Source organism: Squalius cephalus, assembly GCF_949319135.1.
Source record: "Squalius cephalus genome assembly, chromosome: 6".
Classification (NCBI taxonomy): Eukaryota; Metazoa; Chordata; class Actinopteri; order Cypriniformes; family Leuciscidae; genus Squalius; species Squalius cephalus.
The window spans coordinates 46075539-46095931 of NC_137127.1; the positions used below are offsets into that span (position 1 = coordinate 46075539).

The 20393-nt window shown below is 38.7% G+C and overlaps 1 protein-coding gene across 2 annotated transcripts in view; it reads right to left on the minus strand.

Moving 5' to 3' along the window:
* Window positions 1-5547: 5547 nt before the first annotated feature.
* ltbp4 (latent transforming growth factor beta binding protein 4) overlaps window positions 5548-20393 on the minus strand; it is a 100785-nt gene continuing 85939 nt past the window's right edge. For both annotated transcript variants that reach the window (XM_079873329.1, XM_079873330.1), the window contains 11 exons: window positions 19332-19457; window positions 18310-18453; window positions 17064-17312; window positions 13314-13385; window positions 13088-13216; window positions 12868-13011; window positions 10417-10569; window positions 10022-10304; window positions 8694-8947; window positions 7753-7902; window positions 5548-6151 (listed from right to left, as the gene is read on the minus strand). In XM_079873329.1, the coding sequence (XP_079729455.1) occupies window positions 6012-6151; window positions 7753-7902; window positions 8694-8947; window positions 10022-10304; window positions 10417-10569; window positions 12868-13011; window positions 13088-13216; window positions 13314-13385; window positions 17064-17312; window positions 18310-18453; window positions 19332-19457 (1844 nt within the window). In that variant the 3' untranslated portion in view covers window positions 5548-6011. The remainder of the gene's footprint in view (window positions 6152-7752; window positions 7903-8693; window positions 8948-10021; window positions 10305-10416; window positions 10570-12867; window positions 13012-13087; window positions 13217-13313; window positions 13386-17063; window positions 17313-18309; window positions 18454-19331; window positions 19458-20393) is intronic.

The window sequence follows — 20393 nt, forward strand, 5'->3', positions numbered from 1 at the left end:
ATTACAGCATTTTCATGTCCTTTCGACAACATCTAGGACCGTGATCTTTATACTTTCATAACTCATATCTGTATGCTGAGGAGGATTAGAGCGCTTCCTAGAAATATTACGCTGTGAGACGCAGTGAGATCTTGACCCTGTTTGAGCGTGAGGTGATGACCCTGTTTCACCGTGTTACAGAACACTGACCCAGTGCAAGCCTGGTGTCCATCTCAGGTGAGAGGATTAGCGTCTAGGCCGGCGAGGAACACCTGTCTCGTTCCCCACAGGCCTTAATCCAGGGAAGGCCTCCTCAGCAACTATTGGAGACCAGTCGTTTGGGCAAACATCTATAGTGCGAGTGTTTTCACACACACACACACACACACACACACACACACACACACGTCATGATCGCTTTCCATAGCACATCATGCACATGTACGAGATCAATGACACGGCACTTCTGTCTCCAAACATCTATAGTGCAAGTGTTTTCACACACACACACACACTCACACACACATATGCACGGGATCAATGACGCTGCGCTTCTGTCTCCAGTTGATGAAGCGTGGCAGTGTGTGTGAGATCAGACTGTGCCAGTGTGTCGACCAGGAACACACACACTTCAAACACTCTCCAACAAGAGAAACACACGCATACTGAAACTCAACTCGGGTCAATAAACACAGAAACCGACCAGAAATGGCAGAGGCCGGAAATCAAAACAAGAAATTATGATGATGTGATATATTTATGATAAAAATATGATATAATATGCAATACCATATCATACAACTGTAGCAGGGTGACTGAATCCACTAATGGGGATTTCATTCACCTGTGCTTAATTTAAGCCCCGCCCCTTGTTTGATATAAGGGATGTGTGTTTGCCACATGGCATGCGTCTTGGTATCGGCCTTGTGACGTCATCCGTGGTTGCCGCAGGCTTGGACTGTAAGCTGGCTTCCTCGTGTGCTGGCTGCCCACGCCTCACAGGTATGAGTAGCCGTTTTTTATATAACAAGAAGAAATTGACCGCGGCTGATTACTTACATTTTGTTTTCGGTGGCATTGATAGCATGTCATTGATAGCATGTGTTCCTGTCTGAGCTGCTGTACTGCAATATGGTGTGCGACTGCGAAGCGGTTTGTGCGCCGGGATCATTCTGCGGTATGTAAGATTTTAGTCTTGTGTGCTAATAATTTGCTTCTGTTTTTAATATTATCTTTCTGCTCGGCAGGCCCCCCGGCGTAACTGACGGTCTCTTGGGCTATTCATGAGAATCGAGTATCAATGCTGAACTGTGATTGCGTATAATTGCGACTGCGTCGCTGTTTTGCCTCGACGTTCATCACAATAGCAACTATTAACTGCTGTGACTCTGTCAAGTTGCTATTGAGTATTGTGTATTCCTCTGACTGTGCGAGCTGGTTGGTTGTCTCCTCTGGCCACCTTATATTGAATTCCATTGGTTTGAAGCATCTTGTATGTATGTTTAACTGTGGGTAATGTATGTTTGATTATTTGGTTTATTTCAACGTCAACTTGTTTTTATGTGGTACTGAGTCCTAATTATGTCAAGTGGTTTATATCTTTGAATTATTTGACTTGTTTTATTTTCTTGGATTGTATTCATGTTTTGTGTTTCTCATTGTTTTCTTTGTTGCAGGAGCTGGGGGTTTCTGGAGGGTGAAGGCGAAGCTGCCATTTGTGTGGTGTGTTCACACCTAGTGCTGTGTGTCTTCTGGCATTTAACCCTTCACGTGTGTGTGTGGGTATTTGTAGTGGATTATTTGGGCGGGTTTGTTTTCCAATTTGGCAGCTGGCCCGGACCTCCAGATCTTTCTGCTCCTAGTTGAGTTTCTATAAATTGAGTTTATTTACTGTGTGTATGAGTAGATGCTAATTGATGGTATTCATTTATATTAATGCCAAATGTGAGTTTTTAACGTTGAAATATCTAGCTATTTATCATTCAACATTGACGATCAAAATAAACTTTTCTATTTTTCTATATATGTCTCATGTCCTCTCACCCATCCACTCAAAACGAACCTTTGTGCCCTTAGGGCTATTTCCCTGGTTTTCCGGGGTGGCGTAGTCGATCATATATTGCCATTTCTGTTCAAAGTGTGGTAAACCTTTCTCTATTCTATTACCCTCTCACCGCCATAGCGCTACACAACGTTCAAAAGTTTGCTAACTTTTTTTGAAGGAAATGTCTTCTGCTCACCAAGGCTGTATTCATTTGATCAAAAAATCCACACGTCCCAAATGTGGGCCGACACTATGTTACTGTCTGGGTAATATTATTACAATAGCAGTTTTTAACATGCTTATTCATGCTATCAATGTACTAAACATGTTAACAGCATGTTAAAACATGATAATAATATGTTAACAATGTAGAATATCCTGCGTTACGAAATCGTATACTTCCCTACTATATAGTATGCGAAAAACAGAGTAGCCTATGTTCGAATACATTTGTAAAGTCCCCGGATGATCTACTACTTCTAGTGGTGTTGGATCATTCTAGCAATGAGCTAAACATGTTAGGAACATGCTAGCAAAAAACTAACAACATGCTAAAAACATAAAACATGCTTGCAAAATCATTCTAGAAAATGAGCTAAAACATGCTAAGATGTGCAACATGATGACCATGCCACCCAGACAGACACAGCTGTGGCCCAGATGTGGATTCCACATGTCCCAGATGTGGGCCGGATCTGGGCCGACACTATGTTGCTGTCTGGGAAGGAAGCTTATAAAACTTTCTTTTGGGCTTTTGTCAGGCCAACATAAGAGTTTGTCCCAACAAACTTTCTAGTTTTAAAATGTGATCCAGTATTTCAGCATCATTACTCCAGTCTTCAGTGTCACATGATCCTTCAGAAATCACTCTAATATGATGAGTTGATGCTCAAGATACATTTATTTCTGATTAAGCTTTAGTTTAGTAGTTAATTTTATTTAGTTTATTAGCTTTTATTACTTTTTTAAATTATGCCTATATAGTGTTTTTATTTTTTTTCGTGCTGCTTCATCATTTTGTTGAAAAATATATAAAAAAAGTGACACTATTTACATTGAAGTACTGTCCCATCATGGTAGTGTTTTTTAATGGTAATGGTATTATATAAATATATATACATGCATACATAGAATATATACATATATGTATATATGTGTTTTATTTTATTATTACTTATGACCCAGACATTTCTTAAATATTCTCCCGTATCAGATTTATCCATCACAGTAAACCACAGCTTGTAAATCGATGGTTGTGTCACAGCTTGGTGACGTCAGTGGAAACTTAACTGAATCCAAGAACTTTGACCTAAAATTCCACCATAAACATTCGGCAGCCAATTCAGATTTGGCATCTGTGTGTGTGTGTGTGTGTGTGTGTGTGTGTGAGTGATTTGCACTCATGTCAGTCCAGTTCAGGCTGTGTTTAAAGTGAACACAGTGGAGTACTATCAACAAAGGAGGATCAGAGGAAGTTTACGGGGAAAACTGCAGTCCTCCACTACACTGTTGGCTGTAACTTGAGCCACTGAGAAGTGAAAGCTGATATTCCGCTGGTCAGTGCAATCCACCGAAGTACATTAGGAGCGAAGTGAACCCTTTTAATCGGCTTGGGTGTGTGATGTGGGCGGATTGGCCTATAAAAGGACTTATGAGCTGGATTCATATAAACACTAGGCATATTAGGACCACGCAGAGATAAGCTGGTTACAAACCTACTCAAACAAAGCATGTGAGGAGGCAGAGAGAAACTGCCTGAGAAATTAACAACAATGGGTCAGACATATTTAGGGTTCAATCTTGGACAAGGAAAACTGATCTTTCTCCAGCTGGAAATTAAAGAGGCCATATTATGTCCTTCTACACAATCTTTTCATGCTTGAATGTTGATTATTTTCCTCATATTCTCCATTGTTGCGGCTCCTCTCTTCACAGTCTGTCAGTAACGCTCTGTTTACTTCCTGTCTCTATGAAGCCCCTCCTTCTGAAAAGCACACTGTGCTCTGATTGGTCGGCTGGAGCAGTGTGTTGTAATTAGTCGAGTGCTTCGAGTGTGTTTGTGAAATGTCCCGCCTCTTACCATAACCACCAGTTTAACACACTACTAACTAACTCAACCAGTCCCCGCCCCTTTATTCTGCGTATGAATTATTTAAAGGGATACTTCAGGATTTAGCATTAAGCTTTGTATTAGTAGAAAACCTGTAGTATTTTCGAATTACCGTGCTTTCCACCCTCATATCCCCCTGAGACGAGAGATTTAAATCCTTTTTAAATCTTTTGGAGGATCTTTTGGCCAGAGGCGAGAGACTACAGCCAGTAGGAGGAGCTGTCCCGGATGTGTTCAACCCGCCCATAGAGGGATCTCACTCACAGAATGTACACATAGTATCAGCCGTCTTTCTTTGGAAGCTAAGCTAGCTGGCTCTTGTTCTGTGGAGAAAGCTGAGTAGTAGGGGTTACCATCCTCTTTATCCCGGACATGTCCGGCCGTCGAGATCGTCCAAAATGTCCGGGATTCGGCTTTTGCTTTCTGCAGTCGCCATTCATTGTTTACATGAACACCTTTTGTTTCAATCTAACTGAATTCATTCCGATTGGTGAATCTGAATGTAGTGTTTACATGAACGCTAAACAAGTGATCGGTTGATGTGCGTTTTAACATTGCTAAGAAAATTCCCGCTCCTCCGTGAGAGATACGAGACCGGCGCGTCTCACAGTAATCACACCACCGGCCTCGCGCCGTTTTAGCCTAGCCTCGTCCTGCGCGCCACAGTAAACATGATGAATGGCGACTGTAGAACACAAAAGCCGAATCCCGGACATTTTGGGCGATCTCGAAATCTCGGGCAGACTCGTCACGGAGACTCACTAGTAGCCTAGACTTGTTGTTTTAAACTGCGCTCTCTTACCGGTAGGCGTGGCTTGGGTGTGGCCTCCTAGGGCAGCGAAGCAAGTGCATTCTGGGAGTTGTTGTCTTTCATCCACATAAGCCAAAAATACATTTTCTGGATTTTCTCAGTCTAGAAAGCTCCAAATTCAAAAATAATTTCACATTTCTTCTACATAAATGACCAATTTTAAATACACATTCATCTTTGCAGAGGTGAAGTATCCCTTTAAATGAGGAATATTGCGACGTGTTCGTTCCCGGAAGAAACTCAAGACTACAATGGAGTCGTTTCAGGGAGTTCAGAAACACTGACACTGATATAGAGAAGAACTCCCGCTGGAGGGACTTTGCTCGAACAGCAACATTACACACTAAAGAAAGATGAACATGGGAAAAAAAAGCATAATAGATCCTCTTTAAAATCAAATGAAGTACAAGCCTGATGAAGCTCAGCAACAAAGAAACACTTAAAATGGAATGTGTGCAAATATATTTTCAAACAGCTTCGTCAGAGAAGATATCAAAAACGTACACATACAAATATGTAACAAACATCTGAGATGTCTTAAAACTGTACAATAGCAGTTGTGTAAACCCCACAGGACCGCATTTCCCCCACAGATACAGTGCATTTTGTTACGTGACAGACAGAAGAAAACGATCGGCAGAAAAAGAGATTTTACAGTATCAAATAGTAACATGGTGAGATTCTCTGACAGTTATATGACAAAAAATTATTCATGTAAATATATTCATATATAGTATACATGGAGTTGCCTTCATTGATATGGATGTATAAATATGAAGATTTAAAAAAATAAGCACTAGTTTATGTGGTTTGGTGGATCTTTATGACGGACACTCAAGCTCATCTGGCCTGCGTTCGAGGCCAAACAATGACAAACACCAGGTCAGGTACATTTAGCATATCATTTTTCTTTTTAGCACAACATTATTGAGTCTTGTGTGTGTAGCATGTAAAGCTTCAGTATTAGACTTTTGGATATACACACAGGTATTGTCAATAAAGTCATAAAATCAACAATTTACAGCAATGTGGCGGGAAAAGTCTCTCAGTCTCTGAACCGATGGAGATCAAGCGAGGATGCAGTGGTTGGGTCTTCGGGACATGATGAAACCCCTGAGACACACACACCTGTACGAGCCCTCGGTGTTCACGCAGCGAGCGTTAATGCAGTCGAGTGTGTCTTCCTCCTCCTCACACTCATCCACATCTACAGGCAAACACACACACAGCTGCATCTTTAATCGCTGGTGTGGAAAATTAAACAGCTCTGTTTTTTAATACAACAGCACATGTGATTGGTTAATAAAGGATTAGTTCACTTCAGAATAAACATTTACTCTCCCCCCACGTAATCCAAGATGTTCTTGTCTTTCTGTCTTCAGTCAAAAAGAAATGAAGGTTTTTGAGGAAAACATTCCAGGATTTTTCTAAATATAGTGACTTCAATGATTATCAAAGGTCCAAATGTGAGTTTCAGTGCAGCTTCAAAGTCTCGACACGATCCAGCCGAGGAATAAGAGTCTTATCTAGACAAACCATCACTCATTTTTTTAGAAAAATAAACATTTATATACTTTTGACGTAGGCGGAAAATGTAGAGTAGGGCGAAAATCTCATTTTCTCCTTTAACTTCAAAATCGTCTGAAATCTTTGTTTCACCTTTTATTTTATTTTTATTTTCTTGTAAAGGGCGTTTGACTTGGTCTTTGCACGTTCACTTTGTAAACACTAGATCTGTACTTCCGCTTACACCATGCGTGACCTTTCAACATGATTATATAATGCGTGAAGTCGTGGACGTGCAAGACGAGCATTTGTGGTTCAAAAGTATAAGTCGATGGTTTGGCTAGATAAGACTCTTATTCCTCAAATCCTCGGCTGGGATCGTGTCGAGACTATGAAGCTGCATTGAAGCAGTTGGACCCCATTGAAGTCACTATATGAAGAAAAATCCTGGAATGTTTCCCTCAAAAACCTTCATTTCTTTTCGACTGAAGAAAGAAAGACATGAACATCTTGGATGATGTGGGGTTAAGTAAATTATCAGGAAATTCTAATTCTGAAGTGAACTAATCTTTAAAAGGGGTGGTGTAATGCCCTTTTCACAAGATGTAAAATAGGTCTCTGATGTCCCCAGAGTGTGTGTGTGAAGTTTAAGCTCAAAATACCCCACAGATATTAGTATATTGCATGTTAAAATTGTCACTTTTTGAGGGTGAGCAAAAACACCAGTTTTTGTGTCTGTCCCTTTAAATGCAAATGAGCTGCTGCTCCCGGCACAGGGGGCGGAGCTTCAACAGCTGGTGTCCTTTTACCTCAGACACACATGTACTGAAAATTTCAAAAACTTTTAGCCAATTATGCTCAAACCGGAGTCAGACAATGATGGAGAGACTCTAGAAGAAGTGACAACATGTAGAAGAAACAGCACATTTCTGAATCGTTAGTTGGTGAATTTATGTAGCTTATGTGTAGTTATCTTATAGTCATTGATTAGCATATTCTGTCATGATAATCTATAAATCGTGTTCAGGGGGCGGGGTTTATGTAAATTTTAGGGTTGGTGATGTCACTAACCCGGGAGGAATGTGGTGTAGTCTCTACCAGCTGTTTGTTGTAGTCCTTAAAAAGCGATTTCTTTAAAAGCAAATATCTCCCTTTGCTCTGAACTTTGAGTGTTGTTACTTTGCAGATGTTGTTTATGATCAAACAGCAACATTACACACTAACTAAAGTTAGAAAAGTCAAATCATAATCAACCACCCCTTTAAGAAAGAGAAAAGCATGGGAATAAGGAGGGAGTGATACCTATGCATGTCATGGTGGTGATGTCGAGCTGGTATCCGTCGTAACAGTCGCAGGTGTACCCTTCCTCGACTCGAATACAGCGCCCGTTCTCACAGCCCTGGACGATCCCACACTCCTCCGAACTCAGACTGCCGTATGAATCATATCTCCCTGAAACACACAAGAGCCGCAGGTTCTGCTTTGCTACAAGATGCTTTCCTTGTGAAAAAGAAGTGCGCTTAATTGTACCTGTAGTGCACTTCAAATCTTAAAAGCTGTAGGTATATTTAAAACTGTACTTGCATATAATATGATTTGATATAATGAATAATGAAATAAAAAGCATGTTCATGACTGTTTTTAACACACTTAAGTACACTGTAATAATGTAAAAAGATTTTTTTTTATGTTTTGTCATGATTTAAAGGAGTACACTCATTTTGATGTGTTGACTCACATACTAAAGCACATGTAAAGCACTTGATTATAATTTTAACTGTAGTGGGTTAGTTGATATTACATTTAAAGTTATTGTATTTTAAATGTGCTAAATTGCAACTTCATCATTACTAATGTGTAAATATATTTTTATTTAAATGAATGCCATTTCTATTGAAACTTGAAAGTATATTTTAGTTCATCATAATAAATACTTAGTAATTATTAAATTACACATAAATATGTACTTTAATTGAGTCAAAAACATACTCTTGTAAACAATTTTTTTTAAATATTATACATTTTCATGTAATTGTGAATAAGATGCAGTGAAGTTTCTGAAAACGTTACATTCAGTTCTTTAAAAGTGTTTTCTCATAAAGTATATCAAGTGCTATTTTTTTTCTGTTTTTATTTTCACGGATTAAGATGATCTAAGTGGACAAAAACCCTCCTAAAATCAGCCAACAGACCAGATGTGTTTTTCAGCAGAGTTACATTCACTTTCAGTCACTCAGACTCACGCTCATAGACTCTTCGTGGCCCCTCCCGCCTGTCAGGAAACATTGGGAAAGGGGGCGGGGCTCTCCATGACTCCTCCCCCTCACTCTCGCGGTACCGGGAGTTTTCGGGAATAGGAGCCAGACTCAGTGGAAGCCCGTCAGGACGGGGCGGCAGGGGTCGGGCATCAAACGTTCGCTCGCCGCGAGGATCCGGGAGGCCGAAGGGAGGGCCGGGAGCGCTTTCATAATCATCCTCCTCATAGTAACGACTTCCACTAGAAACGAGTTGAGTAGAATTACACACAAATTGTGAAAAAGTAGCAGCATACTTTTAAAAAGAGTACTTACTACAGAAATAAAACAGTATATTTAAAGTCCCCCTTTGGTGAGAATCCAGCTTTTAATGTTGTTTATGTGTCTATGTTGTGTTTTTAATACGCTTTAAAGGGATACTCCACTTTTTTTGGAAATAGGCTCATTTTACAACTCCCCCAGAGTTAAACAGTTGAGTTTTACCGTTTTCGAATCCATTCAGCCGAGTTTCTGATATTTAGAAGAATATCAGTAACCAGACAGTTTCTGGTCTCATTGACTTCCATAGTAGGAAAAAAAATATACTATGGAAGTCAATGAGACCAGAAACTGTCTGGTTACTGATATTCTTCTAAATATCAGAAACTCGGCTGAATGGATTCGAAAACGGTAAAACTCAACTGTTTAACTCTGGGGGAGTTGTAAAATGAGCCTATTTCCAAAAAAAGTGGAGTATCCCTTTAAGACAAACCATGTGTAAATTCATAAGTCGACAGCATTGCTGAGTATTTCCTCCTTAAAACTGCAGTGAACCAAAGACAGTCTCAAAAACACGCTTTGAAATCGCTGGTGTTTCTGACGTCACAAACTACCTTGTAACCAATCAGATCAATGTGTGATCGTCAACCAGTGGATCTCTGAGCTGAGTGAGTGAGTGGAGGCGGGGCTCATTTGCATATTCATAGAACCACGTATACTAAATGTGGTATAGGTCGAGTTACATTCAAGCTATTTTAACGCATGACAAATTTTTTTTCAAAGAAAAAAACTTTTAAATATGTCATTTTGGTGATCAAAGATGAGTTTTAAGGAATACAATTATTGACTGTAGGGGGACTATAAGTGTGAACCGAACGCAATGTTTCCAGACACTTAATTGCATGTCTATTAAATTGTATTATATTATAGTATAAATTACATATTAAAAATATATTAAATTAAATGCAATTAGTTGAGCCTAAGTAAGACTTCAATACATCTTTATTTGTAATTTCTATTGTCTTTGCTGTCAGTAGAGTATTGTTGAAGAGCCTCACCCGGCGGGCCTGTAGGGGGCGTCTGGGAGCCCGTATGAACCGGGGGGTCTTTCTCTCAGCCCGGACCTCCTTCCACCTGGGCTGTAGTCATCGTAATCAGTGGGCATGTAGTCGGGGCGTCCCGGCTGGGCTTCGGGGTACACGTACGGTGGCAGGTACCCTCCCCCTCCTCCTCCTCCTCCTCCTCCTCCTCCTCCTCCTCCTCCTCCCGGGCCGAAGCGCTCATAATAACGCGGGGAGTAAGGAGGAGGACCCAGCTCATTACACAGAGCCTCGTACGCCTCTAATCAGGAGGCAAAAACACATATGACGGAGTTAAACTGTGAAGCTGAATGTGTGCATCACCGTTGGGCACATGTGTGTGTGTGTGTGTGTGTGTGTGTGTGCGTGTGTACCTTCATCTCTGCGGGGGCAGAGGGCACAATGGATACCCCAAGCCTCACCAAACAAACAACAGCACTCTGTAAAGGTCAGCCGAGATCCTATCATAGGACTCTGACACTCCAGACTAGCTGTGACGTGACGCCAACAGAAGTTCAAGTTCTCGTCTGAGAAATGAATAGAAAGAAAGACGGAAGATACACATTAAAAGTGGTCATTTAACACATCTAGTAAAAACATTTTTGGCATTCTTAAAGGGATAGATCATCCAAAAATGAACATTCTGTCATTATTTACTCACCCTCATGTCGTTCCAAACCGATAAGACTTCAGTTCATTTATTAATACATACTGTATATGAAGATATTTTTAATGAAACTGAAGCTTAAATTTGCACGACACAATCATGTTTATGCTTCCGCAAGAACTAATGAGGTTTGTTGTTGCAGGTCACGCAAGGCAAGTCATATTTACTTATATAGTGCTTCATACAACACAGATTGTTTCAAAGCAGCTTTACATTAATAAACAGAAAAATAATGGTAATGTTATAAAATTATGAAACAAATTCAATTTCAGCTCAATTCAGTTCAAATTTTGTTCTCACTCAATAGTGCCAGTGCATCTAAATGATAATATTACTGAATATTAATAGTCTTTAAAACCCCAAGTATGCTTGAGCTTCCATTGAACAACATATCTCAAGTGCTATAATCTATATATGTGTTTATCAATGATTATGGGTGAATAAAAGCCTAAATTAAATAAAAAAAAAAGTAAATCCATTGTGTTTCTTCAAAACACACGGATTAAACAGCTCGGTTCATATGGATTACCTATTAAATGTGGGGTTTTTTTTGTGGGGTTTTTTACTGTAAGAGTTTTGGTTAAATAGACTTTTAATGGAGGGCCAGAAATCTCTCAGGATTCATTCACAATATCTTCATTTGTGTTTTTCGAAGATAAATTAAATTCTCATGTGTTTGGGATGACATCCATAGTGGGGGAAAAATAAAAAAAAACATATAGCAAAATGTATTTAAAATACATACAGAGTATACTACAAATCCATTAACATATTTACTGACATATCGCTTGAGACTTGCTGATATTATAATTAAACTTTATGCACATTTCTTAAAGGGGACCTAACATGCAAAATTCACTTTTGCATGGTGTTTGACCATAAATGTGTGTCTGCAGTGTGTGTACACAACCACCAGTATACTGGTAAACATCCACCCACTCCTCTGTTTTAATCCCCATAAATCATAAGCAGTGTCTCAGAACAAGAGTGATGTGTGATGTCACATTACACAAGCCCCGCCCACGACTGCTGGAGGACTCCGCCCTTTTATCTTAGCTCCTCCCCTGAGTGAGCTGTACAGTCCACAATCCCTTTAAAATGAAGCTTAACATAGGCTATCATTTATTTAAAAATATACAGTAGTAAAATAAAACATAATTCCCTTATCAAAAGGACAAAAATATATATTAAAATAAAAAGAGTTCGGCCCAGATCCGCGTGGATTTCACATGTTCCAGATCAGGGGCGGCGCTAGGGCTGGGCTAAGGGGGCTTAAGCCCCGAATGTTTTGTTACCTTGTCTTTCTCATAGAGCAAATGATTCTTAAAACACTTAAGTGCACTTTGTAAGGCCAAATTAAAACTTTTAATTATGTATTCTGAATACGTAACGCCGGTACATGTATTCCGTTACTCCCCAACACTGGTTGTTAGGAAGACTAAAAGTTCAGCGGTCTCGCTCATCAATGTCAAAATGATTAAAGAAGTGAACGAATGCCTGGTGAAATGTAATGATAAACATTTAACATTTGACTATTTTACAATAGAAATGTTCAACTAGCGACAGTATCCGGTGACGCAAATTACTCAACTTTTTTAAATTTATTTATTAAATTTTGCCTTTTTGAATTGAAAATATGCTATAATTTCCTTGATTCATTTAGAGAGAAGGCATGCATAATTAAAAATAAAATATTAGGTAACACTTTATTTTACAGTGTCCTTGTTACATATGTTACATGTAATTACCATAGTAATAACACTAAATTATGCATAATTACATGCAACTAACCCTCAACCAAACACTAATCCTACCCTAACCCTATAGTAAGTGCATGTAGTTAATTATTATTACTCAGCACTAAAATATATAATTACACTGTAACAATGACACCTTAAAATAAAGTGTAACCAAATATTATTTGCAAATAGTTACAGTTATTTCACTAATACAATAAGCCTTTCTTTTTCTTTATTCCCTTAAATCGCTTTTATAATTAATTAATTATTTTAAAGTTTGGGCTAAAGCCCTGAATATCCACTGACCTTAGAACCGCGCCTGTTCCGGATGTGGGCCGGATCCGGGCCGACACTATGTTGCTGTCTGGGTAATAAATGCTGTGTTTGAATAGTTGTGTGTGTGTTTTTGCATCTCTTACACTCCGCGAGGCCACTTGCATTGACACACTTGCGCCGCGTGTCATCCAGCACTAGCGGCGACTCACACGTACAGTAAAACGATCCCAGTGTGTTCACACACACACCGCCAGCGCAGGTGTCCTCGCTCTGGCATTCATCATTATCTACAGAGACACAGAGACAGTGTCACAACATCACGCTCTACCCATCGAGCATCACTGCATGAGTGTGTGTCCTGACCGATGCACTCCAGCAGCTCCATGTCGTAGTAGTATCCGTTGGAACAGTAACAGGCGTAGCCGGGAATGTTGTTCACACACACACCGCCTTTACACACCTCCGTATCGAACAGCTTACACTCGTCCACATCTGTCCGGAACAACCACACTCAGATTAGAAACAACACACACTGAGAGACTTATGGGAATTTTTTTTTTTTGTTGTGTGGCATTTTTTTTTGTTTTACCCTTGTAGCTGAATGCTCCCGTTTCCATGGTGACGTACCCTTTTCCGCTGGGACACAGTGATTGGAATTCGGCTAAATGGAGAGTTATGGATGATGGAGGGGAAAAGAAGTGTTCTTAATTGTGTTGAATGTGCAATTGCAGTGTATACTTCAAATCTTAAAAGTATGTTTAAAAACTGTACTTATATGTATAAATACTATAATATTAATTAAATAAAAATGCCATTTAAAGGGATACTCCACTTTTTTTTGGAAATAGGCTCATTTTACAACTCCCCCAGAGTTAAACAGTTGAGTTTTACCGTTTTCGAATCCATTCAGCCGATCTCCGGGTCTGGCGGTACCACTTTTAGCATAGCTTAGCATAGATCATTGAATCGGACAGGACCATTAGCATCTCTCTCAAAAAAATGACCAAAGATATATAGAAGACCATATTTTTCCTATTTAAAACTTGACTCTTCTGTAGTTACATCGTGTACTAAGACCGACGGAAAATGAAAAGTTGTGATTTTCTAGGCTGATATGGCTAGGAACTATACTCTCATTCCTGCGTAATAATCAAGAAACTTTGCTGCCGTACCAGGAGTCCAGCAGGCGTAATGATATGAGTCCAGCAGGCGTAATGATATGACGCAGCGCCTGAAAATAGTCCCCAGCTCGGTAACTTCCAACGTGACCGGGACTAAGTTTGTCTAACCTATCAGCAAGCAAGCAACTTTATTTATATAGCACATTTTTTAAACAACAGACGTTGCCCCAAAGTGCTTTCCAAAATAATAACATGAAAGTCATACAACAAAACAAACGTACTTTATTCAAAAGCTAAAGAAAATAAATAAGTTTTTAAATAAGACTTAAAAGTTGTAATCGATGGAGCTGACCTCGCATGGAATGGGAGACTATTCCAGAGTTTGGGACCCACCACGGAAAAAGCACAATCTCCTTTTGATTTTAAATTACAACGAGGTACCTTTAAAAGTCGTTGATCGGAGGACCTGAGAACTCTAAAAGGAGAGTAAGGAACTATAAGATCACTAATGTACTGGGGGGCAAGGCCTGACAATGCCTTGTAAACAAACAAGAGAATTTTAAAATCAATCCTAAATTTGACCAGAAGCCAATGTAGGGATTGCAGTACCGGAGTAATATGTTCTCTCTTTCGCACCCCCGTTAAAAGCCTTGCCGTTGCATTCTGCACTAACTGTAGGCGGACAAGCAGAGTCTGGGGGAGACCGATATATAAAGAATTGCAGTAATCAAGCTTAGATGTAATAAAAGAATGAACTACAATTTCTAAATCCTTACTGGATAAAAAAATGCTTTACTTTAGCAATTGATCTCAGGTTAAAAAAGCTTCCTTTGACAACGGCACCAATCTGTTTCTTAAAGTTAAGTGATGAGTCCATGATTACCCCTAAACTCTTTACATGATTCTCAGTCTTTAGGGATAAAGAACCCAAATGATCAGGAAAGCTAGATGAGACGGGAGAGCCTACAATCAAAACCTCAGTTTTACTCTCATTTAATTGGAGAAAGCTGATAGATAGCCAGAGTTTAATGTCACTGTAACATTCCTGTGCTTTGTCCAACGAACAGGTTTTATCTAGCCTCACAGGAAAGTAGAATTGGAGATCGTCTGCATAGCAATGATATGAAATGCTATACTTTCGAAATACACTGCTTAAAGGAAGCATGTAGAGCGAAAACAGCAACGGTCCCAAAATCGACCCCTGAGGGACACCACAAACTAAAGGGGCCAATGTGGAAGAGAAGTCTCCCAGATTCACAGCAACTGTCCTGCCTTTTAAATACGAAGCAAACCACTGAAGAGCTATACCCTGCACACCAACCCAACACTCCAGACGACTGAGAAGAATTTCATGATCTATTGTATCAAAGGCAGCGCTCAGATCCAATAAAACCAGAACAACATGTGATCCAGAGTCCAACGATAATAATATATCATTAGTAACCTTGAGCAGTGCCGATTCTGTACTATGACAGGTCCTAAAACCTGACTGGAATGTATCTAAAATATTATAAGTATTCAGATATGAATATAGCTGTGAATAGACCACTTTCACTTTCTCACTTTCTATCAGACCTATTTTCAGGCGCTGCGTCATATCATTACGCCTGCTGGACTCATATCATTACGCCTGCTGGACTCATGGTACGGCAGCAAAGTTTCTTGATTATTACGCAGGAATGAGAGTATAGTTCCTAGCCATATCAGCCTAGAAAATCGCAACTTTACATTTTCCGTCGGTCTTAGTGCACGATGTAACTACAGAAGAGTCAAGTTTTAAATAGGAAAAATATCGAAACTCTTTGGTCATTTTTTTGAGAGAGATGCTAATGGTCCTGTCCGATTCAATGATCTATGCTAAGCTATGCTAAAAGTGGTACCGCCAGACCCGGAGATCGGCTGAATGGATTCAAAAACGGTAAAACTCAACTGTGTAACTCTGGGGGAGTTGTAAAATGAGCCTATTTCCAAAAAAAGTGGAGTATCCCTTTAAAGAGATACATTTTCATGACTGTTTATTAAACACTTGAGTGCCCTTTTAAAAAGTGCATTTTGTAGTAATGCCAAATTAAACATTTTACTTTAAAGTGTTTTTAAATCATTATGATTTAATAATCTTTTGTCATGCTTTAAAGTACACTTGTTTTGATGTGTTGACTAACATACTAACACACGTTAAGTATTTGCATTTAAAGTTAATATATTTTAAATGGACTAAATTACAAATGTGTAAAATATATTTTAAAATATATGACATACAAGTTTCAATAGAAATTGCATTAAAGTATATTTTAGTTTATCATAAATGCTTGTCAATACATTCAGTACACTTTAACCATATTCAACCAAGACAATTATGATATTACATAAGATGTACTTAAGTTCAACTTAAGTGGGTCAAAAGCACTCTAAAGTTCAACTATTATAAACTTAAACCATAATAACCTTGAATTTAATTGTATATTACATGCAATTAAGTGTCCGAAAACATTACATTCAGTTCACACTAAAGTATATTATTTTCATGTAAATTATTTCCATAAGCACTCTTTTAACTCTTTCCCCGTCATTGATGAAATTTTCCGGATTTCCATGTTTTCACTGTTATAGGGTTAGGGGGCGCTATTACACATCTTCTGAAAGAGTACTGACTCTCCTGATCAAAACTCAGGAGAAGAAGCAGAAACAATATAGAGCGATATCATATGTAAGGAGGTGCATTTGTACATCAACGCGATCATCAACATTAAACAGCATATAAATCAAAACTGCCTAATGTTACTGAATGAAGTGTCGACCCAGGACGAGCTACAGGACTGTGAAGCTTTGGTGGCGTTGATGGACTCGATCGACTCCATCTGTGTGTTTGGATCATCGTTCTCAATCCGATCTAGATGTAGTCTTTGACAAAAACACGATTTTCTCAGTTTTTTTTTAATGAAACTTGCCCACATTCAAGTGTTGAGGAAAAAAAGAATGCATAAAGCTAGAAAAAAATGTGTTTTTTTGTTTGTTTGTTTGTTTAAAAGTAGAGGCGCTGTTCTTTCGTTTGATATATTGCATGTTTAGATATTCATACAACAAAATATTCTGGGGCTTTTTTAAAAAACACTGGCGGGGAAAGAGTTAAAAGTATGCATAAGTACACTTGTTTTTCACAGGAGTAAACTCATTAGACACAGCATGTCTTCAGTGCTGGTGTGTGTGTGTGTGTTCACCTGTTCCAGCTTCAGGACAGATGTCGTATTGGCACAGGAGGCCCCAGCCCTGGCCCGCCGTACAGCAGCACTCCTGCAGGGTCGTGTTTCGAGACAATATCTTGCAGGAGTACGGCTCGGATACGCCGTAGTAACACTCCTTCATTTCTCCGGGTCGAGTCTGTGGAAGAGAGCCAGACACGGACCCGGAGAAGCCACCCGAACCACGACTCGACGACGAGGAGGATCCACCAGACGGCCTCGGGCGACCTGCAGGACACACACACACACACACACACACACACACACACACACACACACACACATAAATATCATTAAACTTTCAGAACTCAAGAATGCAGTGAAAAACTAGAAGCCATCAGAGATGAAGGATAAAGCAAGAGAAATCCCCATTTTAAAAATCCCTTATGAATAAGAAGTGCACTTAATTGTATTGAATGTGCACTTGTAGTGTACTTCAAATCTTAAAAGCATATTTAAAAAAAAACTGTACTTGCTGATACTATAATATCAATGAAATATAAGTATAAAAAGTAGGTTACACTTTATTTGAAGGTGTCTGTATTACAGTATTAATAATTAACTACATGTACTTACTATAGGGTTGGATGAGGGTTTGGTTTAGGGTTAATCACATGTAATTATGCATAATTTATAGTTATTACTACAGTAATTACATGTAACAATGATACTGTAAAATAAAGTGTTACTAAAAAAAAAGTGTGTTAAAGTGTCCTTAGTTTTCACTTGGGATAATACTCTTGATAACAAAAGGTGTCGCTAAAGTTCAATCCAACTAAAAGTAGATTATTTATATTTGCATGTGGATCTCTTTATATGAGAATCATTATTAGTTCAACACAGAATCGCTGCCTATGTAGAGTGTTAAACTCAGTCACTCATTCATGTTCAGCGCCTTTATGAGCAGCATGAAGTAAACGTATTAATACTGTTATTATTTTCACCATTATTAGTGGTGTTTGCCAAAGGCAAGTCAGTGTTCTCTTGCATACCCTAGTAACCACCTAGCAACCACCCAGAACACCTTAGCAACCCACTTGAAACACCCTAGCAACCGTGCCGAATTTTGCCACTGCATGCACCACTCACATTTGCTTCAGGAAATGTACATTCTAGTTGTTATTGTTATTATCAGTTATTGTAGGACTGTCAGTAGAGGGCAGCACTGAAACAGAGATATGATGTTCCTGCTGGAGTTGTGTGTGTGAGTGTGTGTGTGTGTTACCTGGGCTCTCTCTGCTCACACATTGCCTCGCGAGCGGGTCGAATTCCTCCTGTCCGTTCTCACACTCACACGTGAACGATCCCTCCACATTCCAGCAGTGTGCAGATCCGCAGACGCCCTGCATCGTCTCACACTCGTTTATGTCTGCGCAGAAACACACACGCGGAGTGTAAAAACACGAACAAGAAGTGCGCTTAATCGTACTGAATGTGCACTTAAATCGTAGAGGTACTGTAACTGATATTATGATATTAATGTACTCAAGTACAATTAAGTGTATTTTTATAAATGTTTCTTAAAACACTTAAGTGCACTTTGTAAGGCCAAATTAAAACTTTTAATTTTAAAGTACATTTTAAATCATTAAGTCTTAATAATCTAACGTTGTGCTTTAAAGAAGTACACTTATGTTGATGTGTTGACTCACATACTAAAGCACATGTGAAGTACTTGATTATAATATGAACTGCAGTGTGTTATTTGATATTACATTTAAAGTTAATATATTTAAAATGTTCTAAATGGCAACTTTTTTATTACAAATGTCTAATTACTAGTGATGTCAAATCGATTAATCGCATCTAACATACAAGTTTGTGTTTATATAATATATATATGTGTGTACACAAATATATATGTATATGTATGAATATAACACATATTATATAAACAAACTTTTATGTTAGATGTGATTAATCGATTTGACAGCACTAGTAATTACAAATATATTTAAATACATGACAATAGGAATGGCATTAAAGTCTATTTTAGTTCATCATAAATGCTTGTCAGTTTTCGCCGGTCAAAGACAATAGAAGTAATTATTACACACTTTAATTATTAAATTACATATATAGATGTACTGAAGTCCAACTTAAGTCACTAATAAGTTCAACTAATTGCATTTAAAATAAACTGAAACTACAATTTGAACTTAATAACATGTAAATAACATGAAATGAATTGTCTCCCAGTTAAGTATATTATTTCCATAATAAAGAGCTCTTCTATGCTGAACTCACCCACACACATCTGTCCGTCGCCGGTGGACTCGTAGCCCTGGTCACACAGACACTGATATGTGCCGATCAGATTCTGGCAGAAAGCGTGGAGTCCACACACCGTCTCATTGGTGCACTCGTTGATGTCTGCGAGAGAAACTCACTGTCACTCACTGCTGGGTCTCGTTAAAGGGATAGTTCACCCAAAATTGAAAATTAGCCCATGATTTACTCACGTTGAAGCCATCCTAGGTGTATATGACGAATTCAGACGAATACAATCAGAGTTATATTGAAAAATGTCCTGGCTCTTCCAAGCTTTATAATGGCAGTGAATGGCTGTTTATGTTTTGAAGTCCATAAAAGTGCATCTGTCCATCATACAAGTGCATCTATCCATCATACAAGTGCATCTGTCCATCATACAAGTGCATCTATCCATCATACAAGTGCATCTGTCCATCATACAAGTGCATCTATCCATCATAAGTGCATCTATCCATCATAAAAGTGTCTGTATCCATCATAAAAGTGCATCTATCCATCATACAAAGGCATCTATCCATCATAAAAGTGTCTGTATCCATCATAAAAGTGCATCTATCCCTGATAAAAGTGCATCTATCCATCATAAAAGTGCATCTATCCATCATTCATTAAAGTGCATCTATCCATCATTCATTAAAGTGCATCTATCCATCATTCATTAAAGTGCATCTATCATCATAAAAGTGCATCTATCATTCATAAAAGTGCATCTATGATAAAAGTGCATCTATCCATGATAAAAGTGCATCTATCATCATAAAAGTGCATCTATCCATGATGCACTTTTATGATGATAGATGCACTTTTATGATGGATAGATGCACTTTTATGAATGATAGATGCACTTTTATCATGGATAGATGCACTTTTATGATGGATAGATGCACTTTTATGATGATAGATGCACTTTTATGATGGATAGATGCACTTTTGTGATGGATAGATGCACTTTTATCATGGATAGATGCACTTTTGTGATGGATAGATGCACTTTTATCATGGATAGATGCACTTTTATGATGGATAGATGCACTT